The 23349-nt window shown below is 42.4% G+C and overlaps 2 protein-coding genes across 6 annotated transcripts in view; one reads left to right on the forward strand and one right to left on the reverse strand.

Annotated features, from left to right (window-relative positions):
• RAC1 (Rac family small GTPase 1) overlaps positions 1–23349 on the forward strand; it is a 46163-nt gene that overhangs the window by 13028 nt on the left and 9786 nt on the right. For 3 of the 5 annotated variants that reach the window (XM_084536604.1, XM_084536606.1, XM_084536605.1), the window contains exon 5: positions 13–96. In XM_084536604.1, the coding sequence (XP_084392730.1) occupies positions 14–96 (83 nt within the window). In that variant the 5' untranslated portion in view covers position 13. Of the gene's footprint in view, positions 1–12; positions 97–17350; positions 18649–23349 lie in introns of those variants that run through there. The other 2 variants (XM_084536603.1, XM_084536607.1) reach the window with 2 other exon arrangements.
• Positions 3413–9001, reverse strand: SMIM10L3 (small integral membrane protein 10 like 3). Its single transcript, XM_084536611.1, has 2 exons — positions 8655–9001; positions 3413–7293 (listed from the first exon to the last, which is right to left on the reverse strand). Exons 1-2 carry the CDS (start codon positions 8838–8840, stop codon positions 7273–7275), a joined length of 207 nt encoding a protein of 68 aa, XP_084392737.1. The 5' UTR covers positions 8841–9001; the 3' UTR covers positions 3413–7272.

A 23349-nucleotide genomic window follows, 5' to 3' on the forward strand; every position in this document is an offset into this window, starting at 1 on the left:
ATTTCTTTTCAGAATGAATACTGCACATAACAATAGCATGTTTCCTCAGTATCGTCACTTATGGCATCAAGGGACCCTAAGAACAACCAAAAAAACGTAAGTTAATTATGTCTTTTGATTCCAGAATAAATCATCCAGTAGCAGCTTTCAGTAGGCAGATCTGAAGTGTGAAGGTTTTCTGGACATTTTTTTTTACTGCTCAACATCAAGCAGAAAATAAATGTTTATTCTACTCCTCTAGCATCACTTTGGTCAGCAAAAGCAGTAAGTCTAGCATTTAAACCCTTAGGAAAAACATCCAGCAGTATTATCCTGACTTATGCAAGAGAATTGCTGTGTATTTTCTATGTTTATCATGGTTTTCTTTCCTCTTCTAAAATGAAACTATGGTCCAAGACTAGATGTAGTTAGTAAATACCTTGGAATTAAATTCACTGTGACTGGTTCATTAAGGTGTGTCAAAGAAAAAAAAAAAGTGTAAAAAGAAGGCCAACCAATTAGCATGGGTTGCTAATATGATTAAGCTAGCCTAGAGCTCAGCTACCACATTTCCAAAGCCAAGCATAAATGCACTTGTTTTAGAGGTTTTTAATGTTTGGTATGAGATAAACATTTTATATTGTCAGGAATAGGAGCTCTTAAGTTATATGCACATCTGTACACCTGACTGAAAAATCAGAATGAGGAGCAGCACAACTAGCTCTTCCGTTGAGCACAGACAAAAGATCTTTTTTAAAAGATTTTTATTTGTTTTAAATAGCTTGATAAAACCCACCAATCGGTATTCAGAGTTCAATTGTAAACAGTTACAGTAATTTACCACTGTGTATTGATTTTGTACATTAAGCTATTTGCAGTGACAATCCATAAGACAAGTCAAATTCAGCATATTTATAAATTGAAATGCACTGTACTAAGATAAAACAATGCCACAACTGAAAATGTTCAAAAGACTGATGTTTAACTCCCTCCTGTGGTGTAAGCAAGCAGCATCACAATCGGCTCCTGGCAGCTTAGACTGCACTCTTATTCAAAAGCCTGTATTCATTGCATTAGGACAACAGATTTCAAGTTTACTATGGAAACTCACAAGTTCAAAAGTTTTATAATAAATTTCTAAAATACATACAAAGTTGTAAACATCTTTCTCTGGAACACACACAAAAATGGTTTGTGCCAGCCTCCTCTGTCTCCCACACTGTAATAAAAAAATAATTAGGCCAAAGACCAAGGCCATGGACTAAAATTGTTTTGCATGGGTAACATCACAGTTCACAGAAAGTATTCTAGTGTCAGCATTTATAATTAGTGTCACCAGCAGGGAGCAGAACTCATCTTAAAGGAAGTTCACGGAACACTCATCAACTGATGAACCAGGCACTAAGCAATAGATTTACCTATTTTTAGGAACAAAAGCTTAATTACATCCAGATATTTTTATATTTGAAAAAAGGTGAAATTGACTGTAAGCAGAAAATAAAAGAACATTTCTACCTGGCAAAGATGGATTTTTTTTTAACCATTTTTGCTATCGGCTTCTAACTATCTAGATCTTGCACAAAAAGAGATTTTCCAAACAGACTATAACTATATTGAGATCACACAAATACACAGGATCGTTTCAAGGCAGATTTTTTTTTTTTCCTGGAAGTCCCTCAGGCCATTTTCAAAAATGTATTAGTTTTCAAATCGATTTCAGCATTAACAATGAAGTAACATTTTACTCGGTCTGAATCTTGTACCACAAATTCCAAAAAAAATAAGATCATTGATATCTTGGAATGCAATACAGAATTAATTTCAAAGTACACAGTAATACAGCTTACTTACTGCAGGGTAATAAAGGATAGCTTCATTCTAGCACTTCCATATTATTCTTATTTCACAACAACTACCAGCAACTAGTTTGTGTCCTGGTATTGAGTATATGAGCTGATCATAAATATTAACATTTTCATAAACAAGTTGTTTGTTTGAAAATTCTGTCAAGTGCAGCTCGTCACTGAGGATTAGAGGGTTTGTAGTCTGAGATACCAAAAGGGAATTCACCACAAGTATTACAAAAATCCTAAAAAGTGTTTTTCTTTCCAGTTATTGACTGTGCATCACAGAAACAAGCATCATGACACATTTTGTAATATGCAGTCTTGAAAAAAAAATGTTTTAAAGTATTAAGAGTATTTTCATGTGAATTTTTCGGAAGGTCACAGTATGACTTAAAAACAAAGTTTTGAAGCTAGTGTAACTGTTTCTTAAATTTCAACCTCAATGTATTTGATAAGCCCTAAATTCTAGCTGCAATTCTCAGCCAACAGATGTAAACAAACTTTAATACTAGATTTTAATCAAAGCAAATGCTTTGTTGAGAAAAGCAGAAATATCTCACACTACCTACTTACTGTTCTGTCAGATGTATCACTCGTCATACACCCTTATGACAGACTATGGATACTTGCATCTTGATGTGGTTACTGTCAGTTTATGTATTACAGGGGAGCATTTCTGAAATTACACAATTTCAGCATATGCTTATGCTGAAGAATGATGTGGAGGGAAGAGAAGGAAAACATAAGTAGGATCAGGCCATAATTAAAAACAAAAGGAACAACTTGACAATAAGCTGATATATTGGAGAAGTAAGTAGAGACTTGCTTCTTCCAAAAATTAAAAGAATGTATACTTTTAGTATAGGCATACACACACTCCTTAAGGAGGGGCAAACGTGGAAAAAAAAAAAAAAAGAAAACTTTGGCAAAGTTTAAGAAAGTGCCATCTTTACAGTTGTAAAAAAAAAAAAAAAAAAAAAACAAGTAGTAAGAGGTTAAAAACTGTCTACAGTTAAAATTGTCTCATGGTGCATGACAATGCATACAAATAGTTTCTAAGATTGCACTAATACCACATTGAGAATTACAACATCATCTGTACTGAATTTTGCATTGTAATGTCAAGAAGTAAATAATAGTTTGCATAAGCATTCCAACATCATACTGTGATAATACATTTTCACCCACATGCAGAACTCTGTGCACATACATTTAAAAGTATATTTTCTTTTTTTTTTTTTTTTAAAAAAAAAAAAAAAAAGCAATACACCATATAGTAAATTTCCACTTAAGTGTATATTTGTGGGAAACTATTACGCAATTCTCTAAATATTGAGTATTTTCATTGTTTTCTAATGACAGAAACACAAGTTTCCTATGTAGTACAGGAGGGATCTGGACACTGGTTGATGAAATTTTAAAAAGCAAGAATTGTTTAATAGAAATACCCCTTTTCAGCAGCAGTAGAATAGCAGGATTTAAGAGGAACTGGAAATAAGAAGGCAACTCCCGGTTCAGTTTAAAGATCCCTTGCCCCTATTAAAAGTTATTTTTCTGTACTATAATAAATCATCCAAAAAACATTCTCAACCCTAACAACACATTTATTCAGAAAAGCAATTTCCATATAGAACTTAGAGGCCACAAAATTCCATACAAACTGGTTCTAAGCAGAGACATTTCCTATTTTTGAGATGAGTTGATATTGAAACATTTGTGGAGAGAACAGTGGCCTAAACCACGTACTGTGTTTGATTTATATATAGCTTCAAAGGATTGACACCCTTTTGGTTTACTATTCTCCCACTAGAAAAGAAAAAAGCCATTTGAGCATTGTCTCTGCTAGTCAAATAGATCTATTAGTGCAAGAATAGTGTTTCCCATTTGTGGCCTCCCCATGCTTAAAGTGCAGTATATTACATGAGATTTCAGCATACCAACATCCTTTATTTGAGTTTCAGAAGGAATGTTCAAGTTAGAAAGTTACCTTTTAGGCTTTAAACAATAAAATCCAAGGCAAAGTACATAAGCTATCTTAAAAATGGATTAAATCCACTCACTTAAGACATTCTTTAAGTCTTATATTCAATATACATATAATACACAAAAAATAACATGTCACTTAACTGTATTGTATCTGTATTTAAAGTGATCCTGTAATAAGTAATTAAAGGCCACTCAATGCAAATTTTGCTTGAGACAGGACTATGTTATCTGGACTGCGATACATAGTCCAGATATTTCATCATTCCAAGATTCCCACCTGCATAAGTTTATCAATAATAAAACAGCTCTTGGCACCCCACTGTACACACAGTTCAATGCTAATTAACAGGTGGTTTCTCTCATTTTTCCTCCTTTTTTTTTTTTTTTTTTTAAATCACCATTAAGAGTCAGTGTGTTAAAAACTGGATTAGTGATTTTATGCCTTCAGCAACTTCTCTCACCTAGTAACATGTACTTGGTACTACTTACAAGCTTTTCTTTTATGTACCGATGGTTCCCAAAATACGTGGTTTCCAAATGACGTACAACAGGGAAGAGAATCTTCCAGGCCATACTCTTCATGTGAACAGAGGAGGTTCTAGGCAAATACAGGTACAACCATACCAACAGATTCTCTAAATAGGAAGTTCAAGCAATCAGTTGTGGATTCAGGACTATGTTTGGGTGCAACTTTAAAAACAAACAAAGAAACCTCACCATACCAGAAGATGGTATTTCTTTACCTGCGTAGCTACTTATAGAAATTAAAGATGCAGTTGCACATTTCTTTAAAGCAATCAAGCCAGCTTAAACAGGCTCCAGCCCCAACCTCCACTTTCATTTCTGTACCTGCAGCTCTACCAACTGTTAAACACAGCAGGGTTAAACTCTATACAGACAACAGTTGACACCATAACTCAGATAAGCCACAGACTTTTGGGGAAATGTCTTTGTTTCTTGTGTTTTGGGGAACCACATAACCTCAGCAATCTTGATCAATAAATGCTTGCGTTACTACCACTGCAAGAGTGATAAACTGCAGTAGTGGAGATGGGAGAGAAAAGTATGAACGGCTTGACAAGAAGGAAACTATTACTGTCAAAATAATTACTTCAGATACATAATGCATTATTATTTTGAAGTTCCTGTAGTTTTGTGACTAGACGTCATGTAGTCAAAAGTCTTGAACTTTAACAATTAATAAAAATATACACCAGGGGAAAAGCTATTTTTTAAATTAAAGCAAATGGCTTTTTTCCTCTTCTAACATCCAGAAGAAATAGTCAACCAGTTGGGATAACAAAAACACAACATGCCATCTAACACAAGAAGTAGTGTACCTTACTTTTAGTACTCAAGTAAGGCTTAGAAAAAAATATATCCTCCAGTATCTTGCCCCATAACACTGCTAACCAACATCTCATCTTCATAATCACGGACTTCTCTATGCTAGTATACCAACTCCCAAGCAAACATTAGAAACACTACTAGCTTTCCAGGTCAATACAATTCAAACTGAACGCAACATCATCATTTACTCCATTTCCAAAGTGAAGTAAGCTAGATAGTAAAAATGACGTGATATGTCACCCACTGGCATGAGTTTACTCCACATTAAATCCCCACTTTTAGCTCAGACTGAAGAGTTAGCTGAAGACATATCCTAACCCATCACATCAATACCTCCTTCTTTAGGGAAGTCCAAAGACTAAGGCGCACTAAGCCTATCTATACTAAGTCAGTTGTTGAGAATTTTGGACACTAAGTTCAAATTTTGACCTACTGCACAATGAGTTTCTCTACGTGTCCACAGGATCGTATTCCTACAATTTCTTATTCATAAGCAGCTCTATTGATTTCAACATGCTTGCTCCATTGCTTGCCAAACCCTGTTTTCAGAAGTCTGTCCCAAAGCCAAAGTCAACAGGCCTAGAAATTATTATTATGCCTCAGTGATAACAATCACTATTTCAAGGAAATAAATTGTTCTCTTAAAAAATTATTTATAGTGTGTCTATTGTAGCCCATTAAAACTCATGAGATCCTGTTTAAGTTAGAGCAGTATCACCCTTGAAAGGAACACTGCTGAGAATTATGCCATATTGAAGACCACCACCCCAAGAGCTTTCTGATTCGAAGTGTTTTAAGTACTGATACATTAGTTATGGTTGATTTCACACTGGGAATTCAATTCTACAAGCAGTAGTTTCATTGGAAATGGTTGTAAACAGTAGCCAAAGTAATCAGCAAATACAAACCCTTAAGAAAACAAAAGGATCTGTGCTAAACAGTCAACTTGAGTTCTAGTCTAGTGTTAACAGGACACCTGCAGAAGTCCCAGAAAGTGTTGAAATTAAGTTTGTTCCAATCAGAGGCAGACATTCTGTACTTAAAAAAAAAAAAAAAAAAAAAAAAAAAAAGCCTCTTATTTCAACAGCCAGTTTTACCAGCAACTACACAAGTATAATTTCACTTCAGCTGTCTATCACTAAAACCTGAACTGCAACCTTGTCTCCAATTTAATCAATTCAGTTTCTATTAATGTTAAAAATAATAACTATTAAAATTTTAGTATGTTTTTACCTTCACTACTGCATACCAGAGACCTGCTAGTGCAAAAGCTAGGACAGATATTACTAGCTGTATGACATGAAAACTGGTAGTCACATATTGTACACTTGAAAGCATTGTCTTATATCCAAGTGGTTGCTCTGAAGTAACAGGGATTAAGTAACAAAGAAAAATACACAATTTCTGGTTGTTTAAGAGTCCCATAGCATAATCATTCAGTGAGGCAACTGGAACAAAATAGAGATCAGTAAGCCCACCAAACTCCGGCTCTTCGAGAAGTGCAAGCTGCAACTCATTCTCTATGCTGCTGCTCACTTCTAATTCCAGAAACTGCAGTTCTTGATTACACTGCAACTTTCCCAGCCATTCATGTACAAAACATACAAAGTTATCTCCTGGGCAGCTTAAGCTAAAGTCTGCAGCAAAACTACGAGCTTTCTCCAGCCAGCCCATTACTGAAATATTAATGCAGTGAGAAATTCCATCAAGCCTGGCTTCCCCAGAAGAAAAACACAGACAAAATGAATCTTTCCAAGGAACCGCTGGACTTGAGTTTCTCCCTGCTGATTCACTCAAACTCAGAGGCATTTCTTTGCCAACATAAGGCAGAGGTATATTAATAAAGAGAGAACAATTCCTGATGTTAAAATAAAATAATTCTTTTTGTAAACTGCTACTATGATTCTGAGAGTTGTTCAACACGGAATGTACACGTGTCAGGTGAGCTGCAGCCTTGTGATGACCTGGGCCACTGTCACATACTCTTCCTGGGTTTAAATCTTCTTCCTTCATATTCCTAGAGAAGACAAACATAGCTTTGCTTTTTCACAGCAGAATGAGCTTGAAGAGGAACGTGACTGACTGTAGTCGCAGCATAACAAGTGACAATTCAGTGGATCTCAATATGGACCTACAGAGAAAGGATACAGAATGTTATTACACTAATTTCCCGCCCTGATATTTTTTTTTTCTAAGCTCATCCCACAAGAAAAAAAAAAAAATCATCTTTTCTCTAGATCTTAGTACATAGAAAAACAAAAATTCTTTAACATAGGGAGGAACCCAAATGCAGAACTTAAGAGTAGTCCAAACAGACAAGTCACCCTACAGACTGCTTTGAACATATCTAAAGGGGTAGGAGGTGTAGCCAAATATGAACTTTATTCTGTACTTTGAGTTTGATGTTACCAAAAGAGTTTGTACCAAACATCAATGTGAGTCAGCAAACGAGCAGCTAGGAAGATTGACTCTGTAACAGCATGATTTTCCCTCACCAGTACAAACGCAGACTGTAACTGATTAGAGGCTTAACGTTAAAGGCAAATATTAAAGTCATGTTCCTGTAAACAGAAGTACATGCTGCAGTCAGTCAGAGACAACGCCGGAAATCAAGAAGGTGGCGAGAACAGCTTCCCGAAGGGAACCGGCCAGACTGGCAGTTAGAGGACACTGCTTATGCTGCAGCCAAATGACAAGCTGATGGTATTACAAGAGAACCATTACGTAGCAGCATAGATAAGAAGCAAAGGCGAGGCATTTTTAGCCACCGAGCTTATTACTATGCCACGTGTGTAATTTTTGGCAGCGTGGCTCAATATTAAGCTTCAGAATTGCAGGACAAATGCGTCCCAAAAATAAAAACATGAGGCACCGCTTTTTGACCTCTTCCCTCTCCAGCGTGCCTTTTACGAGTCGCAGGCTGCAGGCAGCCTTATCTGTTAGCACTCGGCCACCAGCCAGACGTCAAAACTTTGAGCACTGCTATGTTTACGAGCAGAGAGAGCGCCCAACCTTTGGCTACACCAGATGTCCGTAGCCTGCTTCTGTTGCCAGTTATGTTAAAAGCAAAGCTCTCATTTCGGCACCAAACCAATAAAACTTCCACCCTGTGAGGGATACCAGGAATGCCTTTAGGTCACAGCTTGTTTAGGGAGCCCCCCGTTTTGTAGAAGCCAGGAGAGACGTTAAACGTGACCTGTCATTGTCACGCAGTTACATTGGGAGTTAAAGCTACCCCTGCGTTCTCCCTGCTAGAGCTTGTTCTTGGCTTTAAACACGTCGTTTTATTAGGAAATTATTTTATCAGGCACCGAGCACACGACACCCGAACAGAAGCGCTCCCAACCCAAGCTGAGGATGCCCTCAAGCCCAGGATGACTCGGTAACGAGGACAAACGCGAGGACGGCACACGGGGACACGGGGGCTGAGCAGGGAGCACCCCGGAGGGCAGCCCGGAGCACGGGGCCGGCCCGGCGCCGCCGCCCACCCACCTGCAGCCGCACGTTGAGCATCATGGAGGCGACGATGTAGAGGTACGGGAAGTTGATGCGGAGCTTCCAGGCCAGGTCGAAGAAGATGAGGAGGGTCCTGGTCAGCCCCTTGCAGAACACGCCGTACGACCTGGCCGCGGCCGACTGGGAGAGCCTGGCAGCCAGGGCGGACAGCGCCGCCGCCATAAACCCGCGGCCCGGCCCCGCCGCCCGGGCCCCGCCGCCGCCGCCGCCACCGGGTGTCAGCAGCGGGGAGGAGCCCCCCGCCCAGCGACGTGCGCGCCGCCGCCTGCGTGCCGCTGCGTGCGCGCCGCCGCCGCCTGCCGGCCGGGGCACGCCTGCCTGAGGGCGGCGCGCGGCCGTTGTGACCGTTGGGGTGGGCGCGGCCGCTCAGTTCCCTCAGCCCGGCCGCCGCCCGACGTCGGGTGTTGGGAGCCCTCGGAGAGCGGCTGGGGCTCCTCACAGCCCCTCCAGGCGGGTGGGCTCTCGCCGCTAGGGAAGAGGAGCCCCAGGGCTTGGTTCGTTGAACCTCCTCAACGCAAATGAGTGGGCTGTCCATGTTGATAATGATTTTTGCTCCCCCCCCCCTCCCCCCCCCTTTTTGTTTTTGTAATTCTGTGCTTTATGCAGTTCGGCGATCAATGCTGAAAACCACCTATTTCCACAAGCAAACGCTTTATGCTTTTCAAGGCAGCACTTCAATTCTGAATTTAAAAGCAATGTTCATAGGTTACACTTAAACATTTTTTAGTCATACTCTAGGAAGCTCTTTGAGGTACATTATCATCATGACACTTAACTTTGCCAGTAGGGGAAAGCACCCCAGAACAGACAACCCATATCATTTATGAATATAATGAAACAAGAAAAAAATGCCCTTTTCTACTAGAACTCTTCTATGTAGTTTTCATTCAATTAACTTTTAATAACTGTAACGTGAAACAGAAAAATCAATCTATCGATCTAAACTCTTCGTGAAATATTATTGTATTGCCACAGAATCACTCTGGTGCACAGGGAGAAATTCCGGTACAAAATTGGACACGCTCCCAGGTTTATCTGCAGTCCCTTTGTCTGAAATGCTGTTTTGTTCGTTAGCTACATAATAGAGCGGAAAACCCCTGGAAAACTCACTCTGTGTTTGGAAACTGTAAACAGTCCAATTAAGGAAAATACAGGCACTGGCTTGTGCTCTCAGGAACTGGAGTATTTTAAGGATGCGGCGTGTTTTGAGGGCTTGTCCGTCCTGCAGGTGAGGAGGTACCGCAATACCTTCCTGCTGCCTGAGGTACCAGGCAGCCCCTCCAGCCTGATCGGGACTAGAACGTGGTTGTCAAGGGCAGAACCAGTCACTGGAGCTGTCCTTAACCAGTTCTTTCATCTTATCCAGCTTCTGAACAGATCTGAAGAAACCCGCTTGGATCTCAGGCCTTCAGATAAGCCTCTTATGAGTGTGGAAGTCCAGGACCCCCTTCCTTCACTCCCTGCTTTTTGATTCTGGACAGCTGTAGCTCATTGCGGTCATCTAAGCAGATCTGACCGAATGTCAGACTGTGGAGTTAAATGCTCTCTCAGAGCTCTCTCAGACTATCCTACTGATTCTTAAAAGCAAAACACTGCTTATTCAGATCAAAAAAGTATCAAAGAAAATGCATCTTTTAGAACCCACCTTATCAGATACCTATCCATCTTCCCCAGGGTTTCCAAGCAGATTCAAAGCTCTTTGGGTCCCTCTTCAGTCACAGAAGAAGGACTGTTTGTCAGTCCTTTAATCAAAGCTGAAGAATCCCCTTTGAGGCCAGGATTGATCTGTCTATGATCTGTGATGTCTATGATTTGACATCTCTGTGCCTAGGTCTCTTGAGCCTACCTGCACTATTAAAAGGAGGAGACAGGGCTTACCTGCACCATCTTCATTTTGGAGAACATGAAATAATAGCCTCCACTCTCCTCACAACTTCATTCATAAAGTATCCCTTGGGTTATTTCAGCACATCATTCAAAAAAAAGGGAAAGAGACTGAAGTTATGTATATTATTCATAAAGTGAATGCAATAGCTTGCAATTCAAAAAGGTTTCCAAAGATGGGCATATGCTTCTTTCTGCAAGCAGTAGTATTATTGCTGTGTAGTATGTCTATCAGTTCAGCTGGGCTGTTTTGTGAAGACAGTGGTGCTGTATCTTTTTTTCCTCCACATCTGAAGTTTTTAATAACCCTGTTAGTACTGAAGACACTGAGGACACAGGAACAAAGATGTGTCCAGGTGCTACAACTGAAATTCCAAGTTAACTAAAATTCTTCAATGTCTCCATTCCTTTCTCTGTTATATGTACTGCAGCCATCTATTCTAGCAGATGAGCACAAAGTAATTTAGCTGCTCTAAGACATTTAGCAGCTTTTTGAGATTATATTGAATGCAACATGATATATAAAGACTAAATCAGGAAGCTGATTAGGTTGTATTTATCAGTTGGTATCTGTCAGATTCTCATTAGTTTGGGCTCATGTTGTTAATTGACAGAATTGTGACACTATCAATTTCAAAATCTTGATTAAGAATTTGACACACAAGAGAAAATACTGACGTTAAATTACTTTTTACACTAAAATAAGCAATATCATTAATAAATTAGGTCATAACAACAAGTTAGCGTTGGTATTGATTTGGATCTAATTATTTAATTAAATATTGTGTTTGATAAAATAATCTTTAGTTTTCCAACAAAGAAATGCAAAATGAAAAGATAATTCAATTGAATACCAATTGAAGAGCTTCATCAGATTTTGTCACATCAGGATTTGGAAATTAGCTACTTATTCAAAATTAAAATAAACCCCAAAGCCACCCCCCACTTCCTCCTTTGATTTCAGCTCTGTCATGGTGGTAAAATCCTTCCTTTTCAATTTAGATAAAACACAGATTACTTTAATATGCAGAAGTTCAAAACTATTGACATGCAATTTGTGGCTGAGAGCTGCAGAAATCCTTTTCCATCAATTTAGTGCCATCATTCCATTTTGCTTCCTAACCCTGACTCGCCTTTCTCTGTTGTATCAGACAAGCACACCCTTATCTTTGAAGTCCTTTCATGTTTTATTTCATTCTGCTTAAAATTTCTCCTCAGGAATTCAAATATTTATTCTTCTATTCAAAGAAAAAATGTTGTTAGTCAACATTACTCTTGTTACATTTTCAAAATGTACTCTGAAGCTTTCTCAACTTTTATCTGTTATGTTTAGGAGTTCCTCATATGCTCATACAAAGATTTCTCTGTTCTCCTTCAGCGCTTATATGATACTTTACTTCCAAAAGAAATAAAAATTAGGCCCTGGATGTGCATACCACATAGACCAATGTTACCTAACAGCATCCCCATATTTAACTATATCTGTCTTTCATCTGCTTTTGGATAGGCCTGTTTTGGGAAGGGACGTCTCTGCGCTCTGGTGTGTAACACAAAAGTCCTTGTGCATGTGATTGGGTCTCCAAGGTTCTCTGTAAGAGCTACAAAAGCAGAGATACACTATGAGCACTTTGCATTTCAATGAGAGAGAATTTAGGGTTATTTATACTTAGTTTCTTTCTGGTATCTTTTTATATCCATTGCTATGTATAAAAAAAAAAAAAAAAAAAAAAAGACAATTGACAACAAAATGATTGCAAAAGACCGAGATCATAACAAAAACTTGAAAAAGAGAAAAGTCAGATTTTTTAAACAATAAAACATTTTGTTCTCTTCAGTTCCTGTAATCTTCTGTGCTCTTTTGGACTGAAAGTTCACTTAAAAATAAATAAAGAAAATAAAAGAAAAAAGAGAGAAAAGAAAAAAAGAGCCAGATGGTTCCTAACAAACCTCTTCTTGTGAGTGGGTTTTTAGGGCTGCAAGGAAACTTGTCAACAGCTCTGGTAGCCCGTCTGCTGATGCCGTGCTTTCCTTCCCCAGCAGCAACCAGCCTTGGCACTCTGCAATCCCAGGCGGCCCTCAGAGGGTTTATTGTCCCTGCTGACAAAAGCGTTCAGTTTACTCTTTTGGTTTGTGATGTCTAATTTTGAGCCCCCTCTCTACAAAATCTTTCAGAAAATTAGGTGTACAACACGCTGCGGATTCTAACAGCACATTGTTGTTGAGTCATAGTTAGATGCAATTGAAGCTCCTGACAATATGAATAACTCTTGCAGAAGCTATTGTGTTACCATACAGTGCTGCAGTGAGCTTGTACTGAGAAGCACTGGTCCTCTAACATACACAATGCTCAAAAGACACGAGACTACATTTGAACAGGCGTTTTTTGTCAGTTAAAAAAATGCAAAATCTAACAGGATATCAAATTAGCTAGCTGCCAGAAGTATGCAGAAACACCAGGCACCCAATTGCATCTCTTGCTATTGGGTGAAAACAGAAGGAAGGTGATTAACCTATGCCACCGTTCACATAGATTGTTCTGCAAACAGGACAATTTTGTAATTGTTATATTTAGGAACTGCGGAATAAATCAACTTATTTGGGGAAGTCTTCCTCTTCACAGGAAGAAGCAGTTTAGCAGCTTACAAATGTACATGCATTGGGAAAAAACAAAAATCAACAAACAAACAAACAAACAAAAGTTTTCCAGAAAAGTTTTTAATTCAGCTGAGAAGTAGGCTTCTTACCTTTTGCCTGTCCTCGGGCAAATTGACCACAGAAGACTTGTCCTTGTAGGTCCTAGCTTTACTGAAGCTCATAAGCACGCCTGCAAGCCTGGAGCAAAAGTAACTCTTGATCTTTCAAAGGAGTTCAGGTAGCCAAGTCAAAGCTCGTAGCCTTCAGTCTTTATTCATGTGAAGAATAATTGGCAGGTGGAAGGCAATATAACTAGTGGGGCTGAATGGACTTCTGTCATGGCTAAACCTTTACCCATTTCCTCAATATCTGAAAGCTCATTTCTGTGAAATGCTTGATACCAACATAGGTAGAAGATGAGGGGAATCTCTTGTTTACACATCTGTGTACTTCGGCAATGTCTCACCTAATGGCATAATTTGATGCCTTTCAGTTGGCAAAAAGACTTATTCCCTTATTTCTGCTGAGGTATTTACAGTGATAAATAAATAAATAAGAGAGTTCTAATGTCTTGTTAATAAATATATAATAATGTCTCTATTCCAAAAAGCTTACAGCCATATACAGGGATTACTGTGTAGTCCCGCTGTCTTCAGCAGCTCTTGCTGTAGTGAGCGCTGTCTGTTACTGCTTGCTAAACCTGAGGGGAGGCAGAAGTGAATGCAAAGCCTTATGTGGTTTTTATAACTGAAATTCTGCACAGAAGAGGTATTTGTCAGAAGCTATCTAAAGAAAATACAGGACTTGTTTGTGTCGTGTATGTATACCAGCTAAATCATCTATGCTAATATGCTAATATCACACAAATACAATGCATTTATTTTACAACTTTTCCTTATTAATTTAGAGATTTATATATGAACATTTTATTTGCATACTCCTTTAATCTCTTCTCTCTGATGCAGCAAATGCTGACATTTAAAAGCTGTGGTTCCTTTTTTACTGCTGGCTTTGGTTCCTCTAGAGCAGACTGAGTACTATATTTGAACAGTGTACATATCACATGCTAGTACTGTGTTTTTTTTCAAAGCTCAGGAAACTAATCATGCCAAAAATGTCTGCTTGGAATAGCTAAAACTTGTGGATGATTATTTGTGGATTATATTATTTTTAATATGAATTTTATGTTACTATATCTCCCCAACTTCTGTGAAGATTTCCTCTTCTCCGAACAGCTTGAATACATCCTTCTATCTTGATTTAAAAGTGGGAAGGCAAAGGGGCTCAGTGAGTGACAGGCAGGCCACAAAGGCAGGTAATGTCACAGATGGAACTAGAATCCAGGAGGAAATGTTGGTTCCCTAGTCCTGTGCATAAAGATTTCTTTCTACCAGTTACTATATATCCCTAATACTATATCATTAATCACTTGAGTTTTACCAGCAACTCAAATGAGGATAAAATCTTTAAGAACAAAATTTTTGAGACAATTCTTTTAGCTTTTATTGTAAGATGAAAAAGCACTGAGAAACCCTATTTTTCTCCAGTAAGATAAATCTCTCAAGTTGTTTTGGGTGTTTTTGGTGGTATGTTTTGTTTTGTTTTGTTTTCTTCCTTTGTTTTTCTTCTGATACTAATACAAATATGTAAAGAGACAAGAGTGCAGCATATGCTGAAAGCCTTACTCCACCCTTTAGTAGCATGTGATTCACTTCATGTAAAATTGACTCCTTCAGTCCAACCCCTAATTTCAAGTGGCTGTGAGCTCCGATTACAGCTTTTTGCCCCAAAAACAGTTTTGACGCTACCCATAAACAGGCTTTTACTTTGACTTAGATATTGTAGCATGTTATTTCCTGGAGGCAATTGAACAGAACTGGTGTCTGCAGGAAGTGTCATCTAGGAGCAGTAGTACACATCCATGAATCACTCTTAGGTGTCCTGTTTTTTTCACTGACGTGTTTTCTCGTATGTACCGTGTGTATACTGGTACTTCTTTACTTCTCTGTGCATTTGTTTATGGTTTTATTGACGAACTAACATGTTAAAGAAGACAGTAGTAGTTTGGGATGAAAGATGCTATAAAAGTGCAAATTATTGTTGTCTCTGTAATGCTGATGTTTTGTGTCATGGTGACTAACACTTTCCAGTATTGCATCAGTGTGATTACCCTGCCACTCCCCATCCACAAAGGATAATAATTCTTCTTCAGTGCCAGCACATACACAATACACATATTCAGGCAGTACCCGAAACAATTTTAAATAAGGATTTCCTCTTGATGTCTAAGAAATACTTTCAACAATTGTAATGGATGACAGAAGACAAGGTGATAGGTTATGGAACAATATTAGGACTGATCTAAGCCTCGACTTTATGATTCATAACTTTATCAGAATTATGGAAAAATTTATAATTGGTTATAGCTACTGCCATTCATTCTTTTCTTTTTACATGCTCCTCTGTGTACTACATCTGTAAATATTCTATATACAACTCAGCAAAGCAATCATATCTATCAAGCTAATATTTTTTTCTGTTAAGCTGTTTGTTATGAACTTCTCGCTCCCTTGTCCTGTCTTTCATCCTGTTCTTTGGTTCTACGTTTATTTATGTTGTCAGATCGTTTTGGTGTATTCCCTGTGTCCACTTCTCTGATTCTCAGGGGAAAAACATATATGCAAAGTGTTAAACATTAATAGCACTATGTAAGGGACTTTTTTTCTTTTTGAAAACAAATACACTTAATAAGAGTGAAGCAAAAATGATGTAAGAACAAATTGAAACATATATTAAATATGTTGAAGTTTAATAATAGAATAATTAATGTATCGTGTCATCATATCAAGGAGCATACACACAAGAATTTGTCTTCCAGAGCATGTAAAGAATATTTACCTTAAAAGAGATATCAGTTAGGAATGCAACTGAAAATTTTGAACAATTCCAAAAGGCTCTTTTTTTAGGATATTGGAAGGAATAAAGATATACAAACATGTGGGAAAAACACTGTAGGACTCTATTACTGTCATTATCTATCCAAACTGTAATATTGTTTTCAATGACTAATAGCAAATATTTATCTACATATTTTATAATATTAGCATTTATATATCCAATTACAACTGTAAATTTAAAGCGTGCTTGAAGCATACCCTGTGCTTTGACTTAAGTAGTTTTTGACAATGCTTAAAACAATTGATCCCAAAAGAATCAGATGGAGGAGCACTGAAAAGAACATACATAAAAAGATTGCTTGTCTCACGGCAGGATCATAAAAGCAATTGTTGCTAATGTGAATGTTTTCTCCATTACAGCCTTCATGCTTATCTTTCTGTGCTATTTTGTAATGAGATTGTAAATGTCGCTGTAGTTCCTCTTCATGTAAAAAATTCCAATCATCCATCTGGGTTACACTGAGCAAAAAAGAACCAGGGAAGGAATTGGTAGGTGGTGGGATAATCAGAAGCAGTTTTACACAGCACTTGAATCTGTCCACATTCTGGATCTCCCCAGGACCCTAACATAAATTAGACAATCTTTACGTCTGCTCTATTTCTGTGCAGTATCTCAAAGGCCTCAAAAGCTGTTGTAGCAGCCAAGAACAGCAGGAGCACTGTGCTACTGCCCACACCTCTCTTCCGCAGCTCCCAGCTGCTGGGTAGGGAATGGTTGCCAGGTCATTGGCAGGAGCAGACTCTTGGCTTTCAGGATATTTAGCTTAAATGACAAGTCATTTTCGCTTCCATCTGTATGAGGGAACATGGACATACAAGTGTTGCAAAAATAGCCTTTTAGTTTACAGCAGTTGTTATGTTTTCTTCACTAATGTGAAATATCTGAGAATTATCTTTGCTTGAGAAAGAAAAATGGAAGAGATTAAATATCATGGGATGCTCTGTCCATTGATGAGGTTTTGTTGTATGGTATCAAAATCATTTAGAAATGTTCTGAAATTAATAGATTAAACCACTTGAAAACCATCCTTGGTGGTACACTCTATCAATTTCAGTGAACTCATCCACTTGGCACAAGAAGCATGTGCTTTTCCCCATACTTTCTTTGAGGCCTGGACGGATGGCAGTGTGGAGAGAACAGTGGTTGTGTGCATCAGTCCAACCAGAAGCTTCTCTGCCAAGTAGAATAATGGCAAGAACTAACTGTAGAAATGAAAAGGCTCCTGGGATTGTTGGACCTGCTCTGCTTGACTTTCACTTCAATAGTTACTAAAAATAACTGGTTTGCTCAGGGAAAAAAAGGAACCCAAGGCTCTTTGTAGCCTGGCAGTCCTAGTGTGAGTGGCTCGGGCTGTCCCGTCTCATGAAGCTGACTGTGCACTGATCTGTCTGAAACTTGCCAGCAGAATTAATTAATGTCACAGCGTGTCAGGAGGAGGGAGGGCAGTGCGAGGGTCTGTCGATGAAAGGAATTGCTCTGGCCCTGCGCTGTGCTGGCACGCTGAGCAAGAGGGGCCGGCCTGTGCTGTGTGGCTGTCCGGGGAAGCTGATGTCCACCCACAGCGGCACGCAGGGAGCCCGGTGGGTGCTCCAGTGCCCCGAGTTACATCCAGGCGGCGACTGCAAAGCAGATGTCGCTTCACACTGACACATTTCCAGAGATGCCGAGCGCTAACGCGTGCACCAGCCGCAGATGGCTGGGAGGGCCGTGGTGGACGGCCTCAGGAGCGAGGCACGGGCTCACACAGCGGTGTCCGCACCCCGCCGGTTGCCGAGGGGTTGCTCGCGGCCCGTCCCCAGCCGCGGGGCCCGAGGGGCTCACAAAATGGTGGCCGCACCCGGCTCCTCGCGCCCCCCACAGCAGCCAGGCTCCTGCCCTGACGGGAGGCCGGCGGGGCCGCGGCGCAGCCTCCCGACGGGCGAGCTGCGCCCTGGCCACGGCGGGACAACGCCCTTCGGCGAGGCTCCGGCCGAGAAAAGAGCCAAACGCCGAGGGACCGCGCTGGGGACACCCGAGGCGGGCGGCGCTGACTGGGCCGGCAGCGCGGCCATTGCGGCCGCTCCCTCCCCGAGCCGAGCGGGGCCGAGCGCTGCCGAACGCGCCCGAAGTCCTCGAGGCGCTGCCGGAAAAACCCGAAGGGCGCCGGTTGAAACCCGAGCGCCTCCGGAGATAGCCGAGTGGCGCCGAAGCGGCGGCGCTGAAGCGGCTGGCCGTGAGGGCGGGGTGCCGAGCGCGGCCCGGGCGGATGTGAGCGGCGCGGCCGCTTCCTGCTCGCCCGCGGCCCGCCCTCCGCACCCCTCCTCTGCGCTGCGCTCCGCTCCGCTCCCCGCCTCGGGTGGTGGCCGCTGCCTCGTCCCCGCTGCCAGCCGCAGGGCGGAGGCGGCCGCGACCCGCTGCCCAGACCGCCGCCCGCCTCTCCCCGCTCGGCAGCAAGGCCCCGCCGCGGCGGCGCAGCCCCGATGCAGGCCATCAAGTGTGTGGTGGTGGGCGACGGGTGAGTCCCGGCACGGCCCTCGGCAGCCCCGGCGGCCGGAGCGAGCCCCGAGGGAAGCGGCGGGGGGAGGCCGGGCCCTGAGGGGAGCCGCGAGGGGGGCGGCGGGGCCCTGAGGTGATCGGAGGGGCCGTTGGGGGGGGGCGCTGAGGGGGGCGGCGGGGCGCTGAGGGGGGCCCTGAGGTGATCGGAGGGGCCCTGAGGGGGCCGGGCCCTGAGGGGGCCCCGAGGGGCGGCGGCGGGCGTGGGCCGCGGCTTCCTGCTGGCGGCGGGGGAGGGGAGCGGAGCGCGGGGCGAGGCGGCGGCTGCCGACAGCAAATGGTGGCTGCGGCGCCGGCAGCGCCGGGGCTCCGTCCCCTCCCGTCTCCTCCTCGGGCCCCGGAGCGCGGCGGGAGCCCCGGAGCGGGGGCCGGGGGGTGCCGGGGGCCAGGCGCTGCCGCTGGCACTTGGGGCTCGCTGGGGGGAGCCTTGGGAGGCGCAGCGCGCACCGGGACGCCCCGCCGGTGTCTGGGTGCCTGCGGCTCGGAGCGGTCCCGCAGCCGGGGCTCGCAGTGAGACCGGGCGATCTCAGCACGCCTGGGATGCTCGGGGCTGGGACCGTGCCTCTGGCGGCCCGAGTCTCGGCTGGTAGGGCTCCCAGCACAGGGTTAGGGTTCCTAGCCCAGGGAGGCTGCTGAAGCAAGGGAAACAGCCAACAGACGGCACGCAGGTCTGTGCTGACTGTTGTGCCTATAGCGTCCTGAGCACGGTGTTACAGACTAGTCAGGAACAACTTGAGGAGGCTTTTTAGAACCAATTTAACTCCCAAGTTTCAGATTTCAATATAACGAATGCCAGAATTGTGGTGGGGAAAGAGTTGGTGTGTTTACCACCGAGTATTCTCTGTGATGCTATCGCCATCAGCTCAGAGGCATTCTCTCTCTTACTGGTCGTCAGAGCTCAGGGGAACATCACGGGCCAGCTGGAAAACAAGACTCGTCTTATGCAATTTGAGAGTTGTGGTGGCTTTTTTTTTTTTCCCTTGGTAGAAACAAAAATCCCAGTGTAGGCTGAGCATAATTGGTATCACAGCAAACTTCTGTAGATGACAGAGGAGTGTAAGTGTAGTTAAATGGGCTGGCCACTCTGTGTAATTTCATGTGGTGGATTAGTCTTCAAGCTATTTGTCTGTGTTTTAATTTTTGTAAATATACTTGGAATTCCTAAAAGACATCTAAGTGTGCTAGAAAGATAAAATTACCTAGTATAACAGATTTGTTTCGTCTTCTTCTGCTGTACAAGATTCTGAGCAGTAAGGACATGTGTTCTTCCATGTTCTTCTTGCTTGACAACCATCTTGACAAATGAAGACTTCTCAGAGCAGTGTAATTCAGTGATGCTGGATAGAATGACTCTGGACTGGCCTTTTGGTTGTATTGATTTTAAAAACAACTAATTTGGTTTTTATTGTGTGTGTGTTTTTTTTTTTTTTCAATTCAGCTGAACTGTTGTCTATGGCGGTGCTGTAAATAAAGGTGATGCATCATGTTTGGGTGGGGAAAAAGTTCCATCTACTTCCTCCTGGATTTAAGAACTCTGTATAGGCAAACTGTATGTTATTCAATAGTTCGTTCAACAAAGCAGCTCTTTTTTGTCCCTGGCTTTATAAATTACTCCTTTTCTAAATACATTTACTGCTGCTTGTATTGGAAATGAAAGTGGTGCAATTAAGTTATTCCCATATATGTGAACAAAATACAGTAGTTTGATTGGTTTTTCTTCCTCCCTAGTTAGCAGAATGTCTCTCAAGATTGCATTTAGATACCGTTGCTCATTTTTGGTAGCTTTTTATTGTCCTCCACTGAGGTTTTTAGGTATTTACTTACTTGTGTTTCTTTTCTGCTTCAAAAGCTCAAGCAGTACAGGTATTATTGAAAATGTGTAATGTTTGGCTTAGATAAGGCTAGAGCTTTAGTGTTTCTGTAAAACAATGCAAGTTAAAGATTTGCTTATGTGATATAAAACTTCAGTACTGTTTTATGTACCTTTTGCAAAGGTCTGCTAGGAACAAAATAAAGCTGTAGAAGTACCTGTGACTTCTTTTTCTTAATTTGTAAATGAGCAGGCTGTTTCTGATATACAGACTGTGTTTGTTCTTCGGGCTCTGTCTGATAATCTGTTTAGAGATCTAATGTGACTGGCAAAATGCTGGAAGGAATGCGAGTTGTGCTATCTCATTTTGCCCTTGCTCTCCTCTTCACTGTAGGGATTGTGTCAGGAAAAATAAATGGCAACTGTTGCTTGCACTTCTTGTAGATGCAGATAAGTAGGAATGTGCAGGACAGATGAAGAGCACTCCACTTGAATAACAACTACAGGAATTGCTGCTGATTGACACTTGAGAGAAAGCACTGGTATAGGTTATTTTTAGCAGCTTTTGTTTTCACTCTAAAAAAGCATCTGTTAAGTGGTATGAAATCTCAAGTGATCTCATGTAAAGCTAGGGGAAGTTCTGCATTTTGGAGAAATGATTACTGGGTGCCAGAGAAATGGTCAGACTTCACGCTCTGCTGTATGTACCTACTGCAGAAATATTGTAAGAGCGGGAGAGGTGAATGGAGAGCCCCTGTTTGAAATTGGGCTCACCTTGAGGCCCTGCCTGCTAGAGCCATGCTGTCGAGAGGAGCGGGGAATAACTGGCTTCTGCTCAAGTGCAGCGTGGTGCTTGGGGAGGGTACTGAACACCTTGCATCTCTCCAGTCCACAGAGAGCACAGTGAGTTGAAGTTTGGAGATTTCCATTGTTGCCATTCTAAAGTTAATGCATAAATAGATGTAAGTTCTGAGCAGCGTACTGGGGAGAGAGTGTCTCAGCAAGCAAAACAGCTTATCTGGAAGAACAGCGGGTAACTCAGCCTACAGCAGAAATGCTGCGCTTCGCACCTGACAGTGAAGTTTGAGTGGAGACCTGGGCTGTGCATCCTGGCAGAGAGAGAAAGAAAGGAGGGAGGCACTCCAGGAGTTCTGCGGGCTGCCACCTGTTTGCAGATGTCAGCGTTTCCGGACTGAAACCAGCAAGTACTGCAGCTGGCCTCCACTGCCATGGCTGCAAGTGGCAACGAAACTCTCACAACTGGTTTTTAGTTGCAGGCAAGAGGGAGACTGTGCACCATCTGTGCAGCCCTGGTGCCTTCAGAGCAGAAGAAATGCTGGTGCAGGTCCTCGGGTGGCATTTCTGGTGTCACCTAATGTCACCTAACATGGCTCCAGGCAGCCCCCGTGCTTTGGGGAAACTTTGCAGAACTGGTCAGTGTGAATGAGGCCTGGGAAGAGAGATGGCTTGTTCTGTTTGCAGGAATGAGTACGTGTGCTTTTGTAAAGATTGATTCCTGGATGGTGCCAGGAAGCAGTGAGGGATTCACTGCCGTCTTTGTAAGCCTTTTGCTTACTGTTAAGTGGTTAAAATGCCGGATTTCTGTAGGCCGTGCTTTTAATTACAGCCAAATGTTACCAGTTGCATTTGATGTACTGGTGGGAGGACAGAGCTATGATTAAGTAGTTGCTAGAAATTTTGTTACAACTAATACTGGCTTGGTGATATTTTAGGGCCTTAATCTTTATGTACAGGGGTTTATACTTTGCCGAGCAATTGGATTTGGAGTTCCTTAGTGCAGAACCAGACACTTTAAAGGACAGCTGAAAGTACTCAGAGGCTGTTCTCTATTTATAAAGATAGGTGTTGGTGTTCATTTTTAAGACTGGTGACTATAATGATCTGATTCATGGGGCAGTGAGCCAAAAGGCAAGGAAAGCAGGAAACCGAGGATGGAGCAAGCCTGAAACAGGGTTGTTGAACGTGTTTTTTCTTGTTCAAATGACTGATCGGTGCTGCAGATACACACTGCAGACACTTCTAAGCTTGGAATGAAACCTTTCACCACCTCCTCCTTGCACTGTTTTGATTAGCCAGAGCAGACTCACCAGTTTCTGAGCAAGGTGAACAAAGAAGCCTGAGCACAGAGAAAAGTTCTTGCTCTGCTGCTGGAAATGTAAAGTTTCACATCAATTTGTTAGAAGCTTGCATTATCTGTAAGGAGCCCGCTGGTAAATGAAGCATCAGACCAAACAGGTTCCAGAGGCATGAGAACACGTGGCCTCAGAGGTTTCCCTAAGGATCTGCCCTTTGCTCCTTGGTGCTCTGAGGGTTTTCACGTTTGTCCTTCGTGAGCCTGCTTTATGGCACTAGGAGCGCAGTCCTGCGATATGCTGTGGCTGCTGAGACAGCCCAGGGAGCGAAACCCACACGGTGTCCCTGTGGGGGAGGGAGCAGCTTGCTGAGGCTCCTGGTGCTGGCCTGTTCGTAATGCTCGCTGGGGCAAGAGATAAGGTGGGATCTCCTCTCTCCTTCTGACGCTGGGTCGCGCTGCTCCCTAACTTCTCCACCAAAGTTTCTGTGAGGTAAATCCCTGTCCTGCTTCTGCCAACCAGCAGATCTCAAGCTTGTTGCTTTGGGAAGACGTTCAGATTGTATTTACTGAGAGTAGAGAGAAATTGTGGCACTTAACTCTTACAGCTTGGTACGAGAGGATGTGTGCTGACAGCAGGTCGGGCTGTGGAAGGGGCTGGCGTCGCCTTCCCTGGGGGCAGGCAGGGAAAGCAGCACAGACAGGCGGCCACCGTGGGGGGGGGGGGCACAGAGGGCTGTAGGTGGGATGTTGTGCTAGGG

The sequence above is a fragment of the Aythya ferina genome (genome assembly GCF_964211825.1).
Source record: "Aythya ferina genome assembly, chromosome: 15".
Taxonomy (NCBI): domain Eukaryota; kingdom Metazoa; phylum Chordata; class Aves; order Anseriformes; family Anatidae; genus Aythya; species Aythya ferina.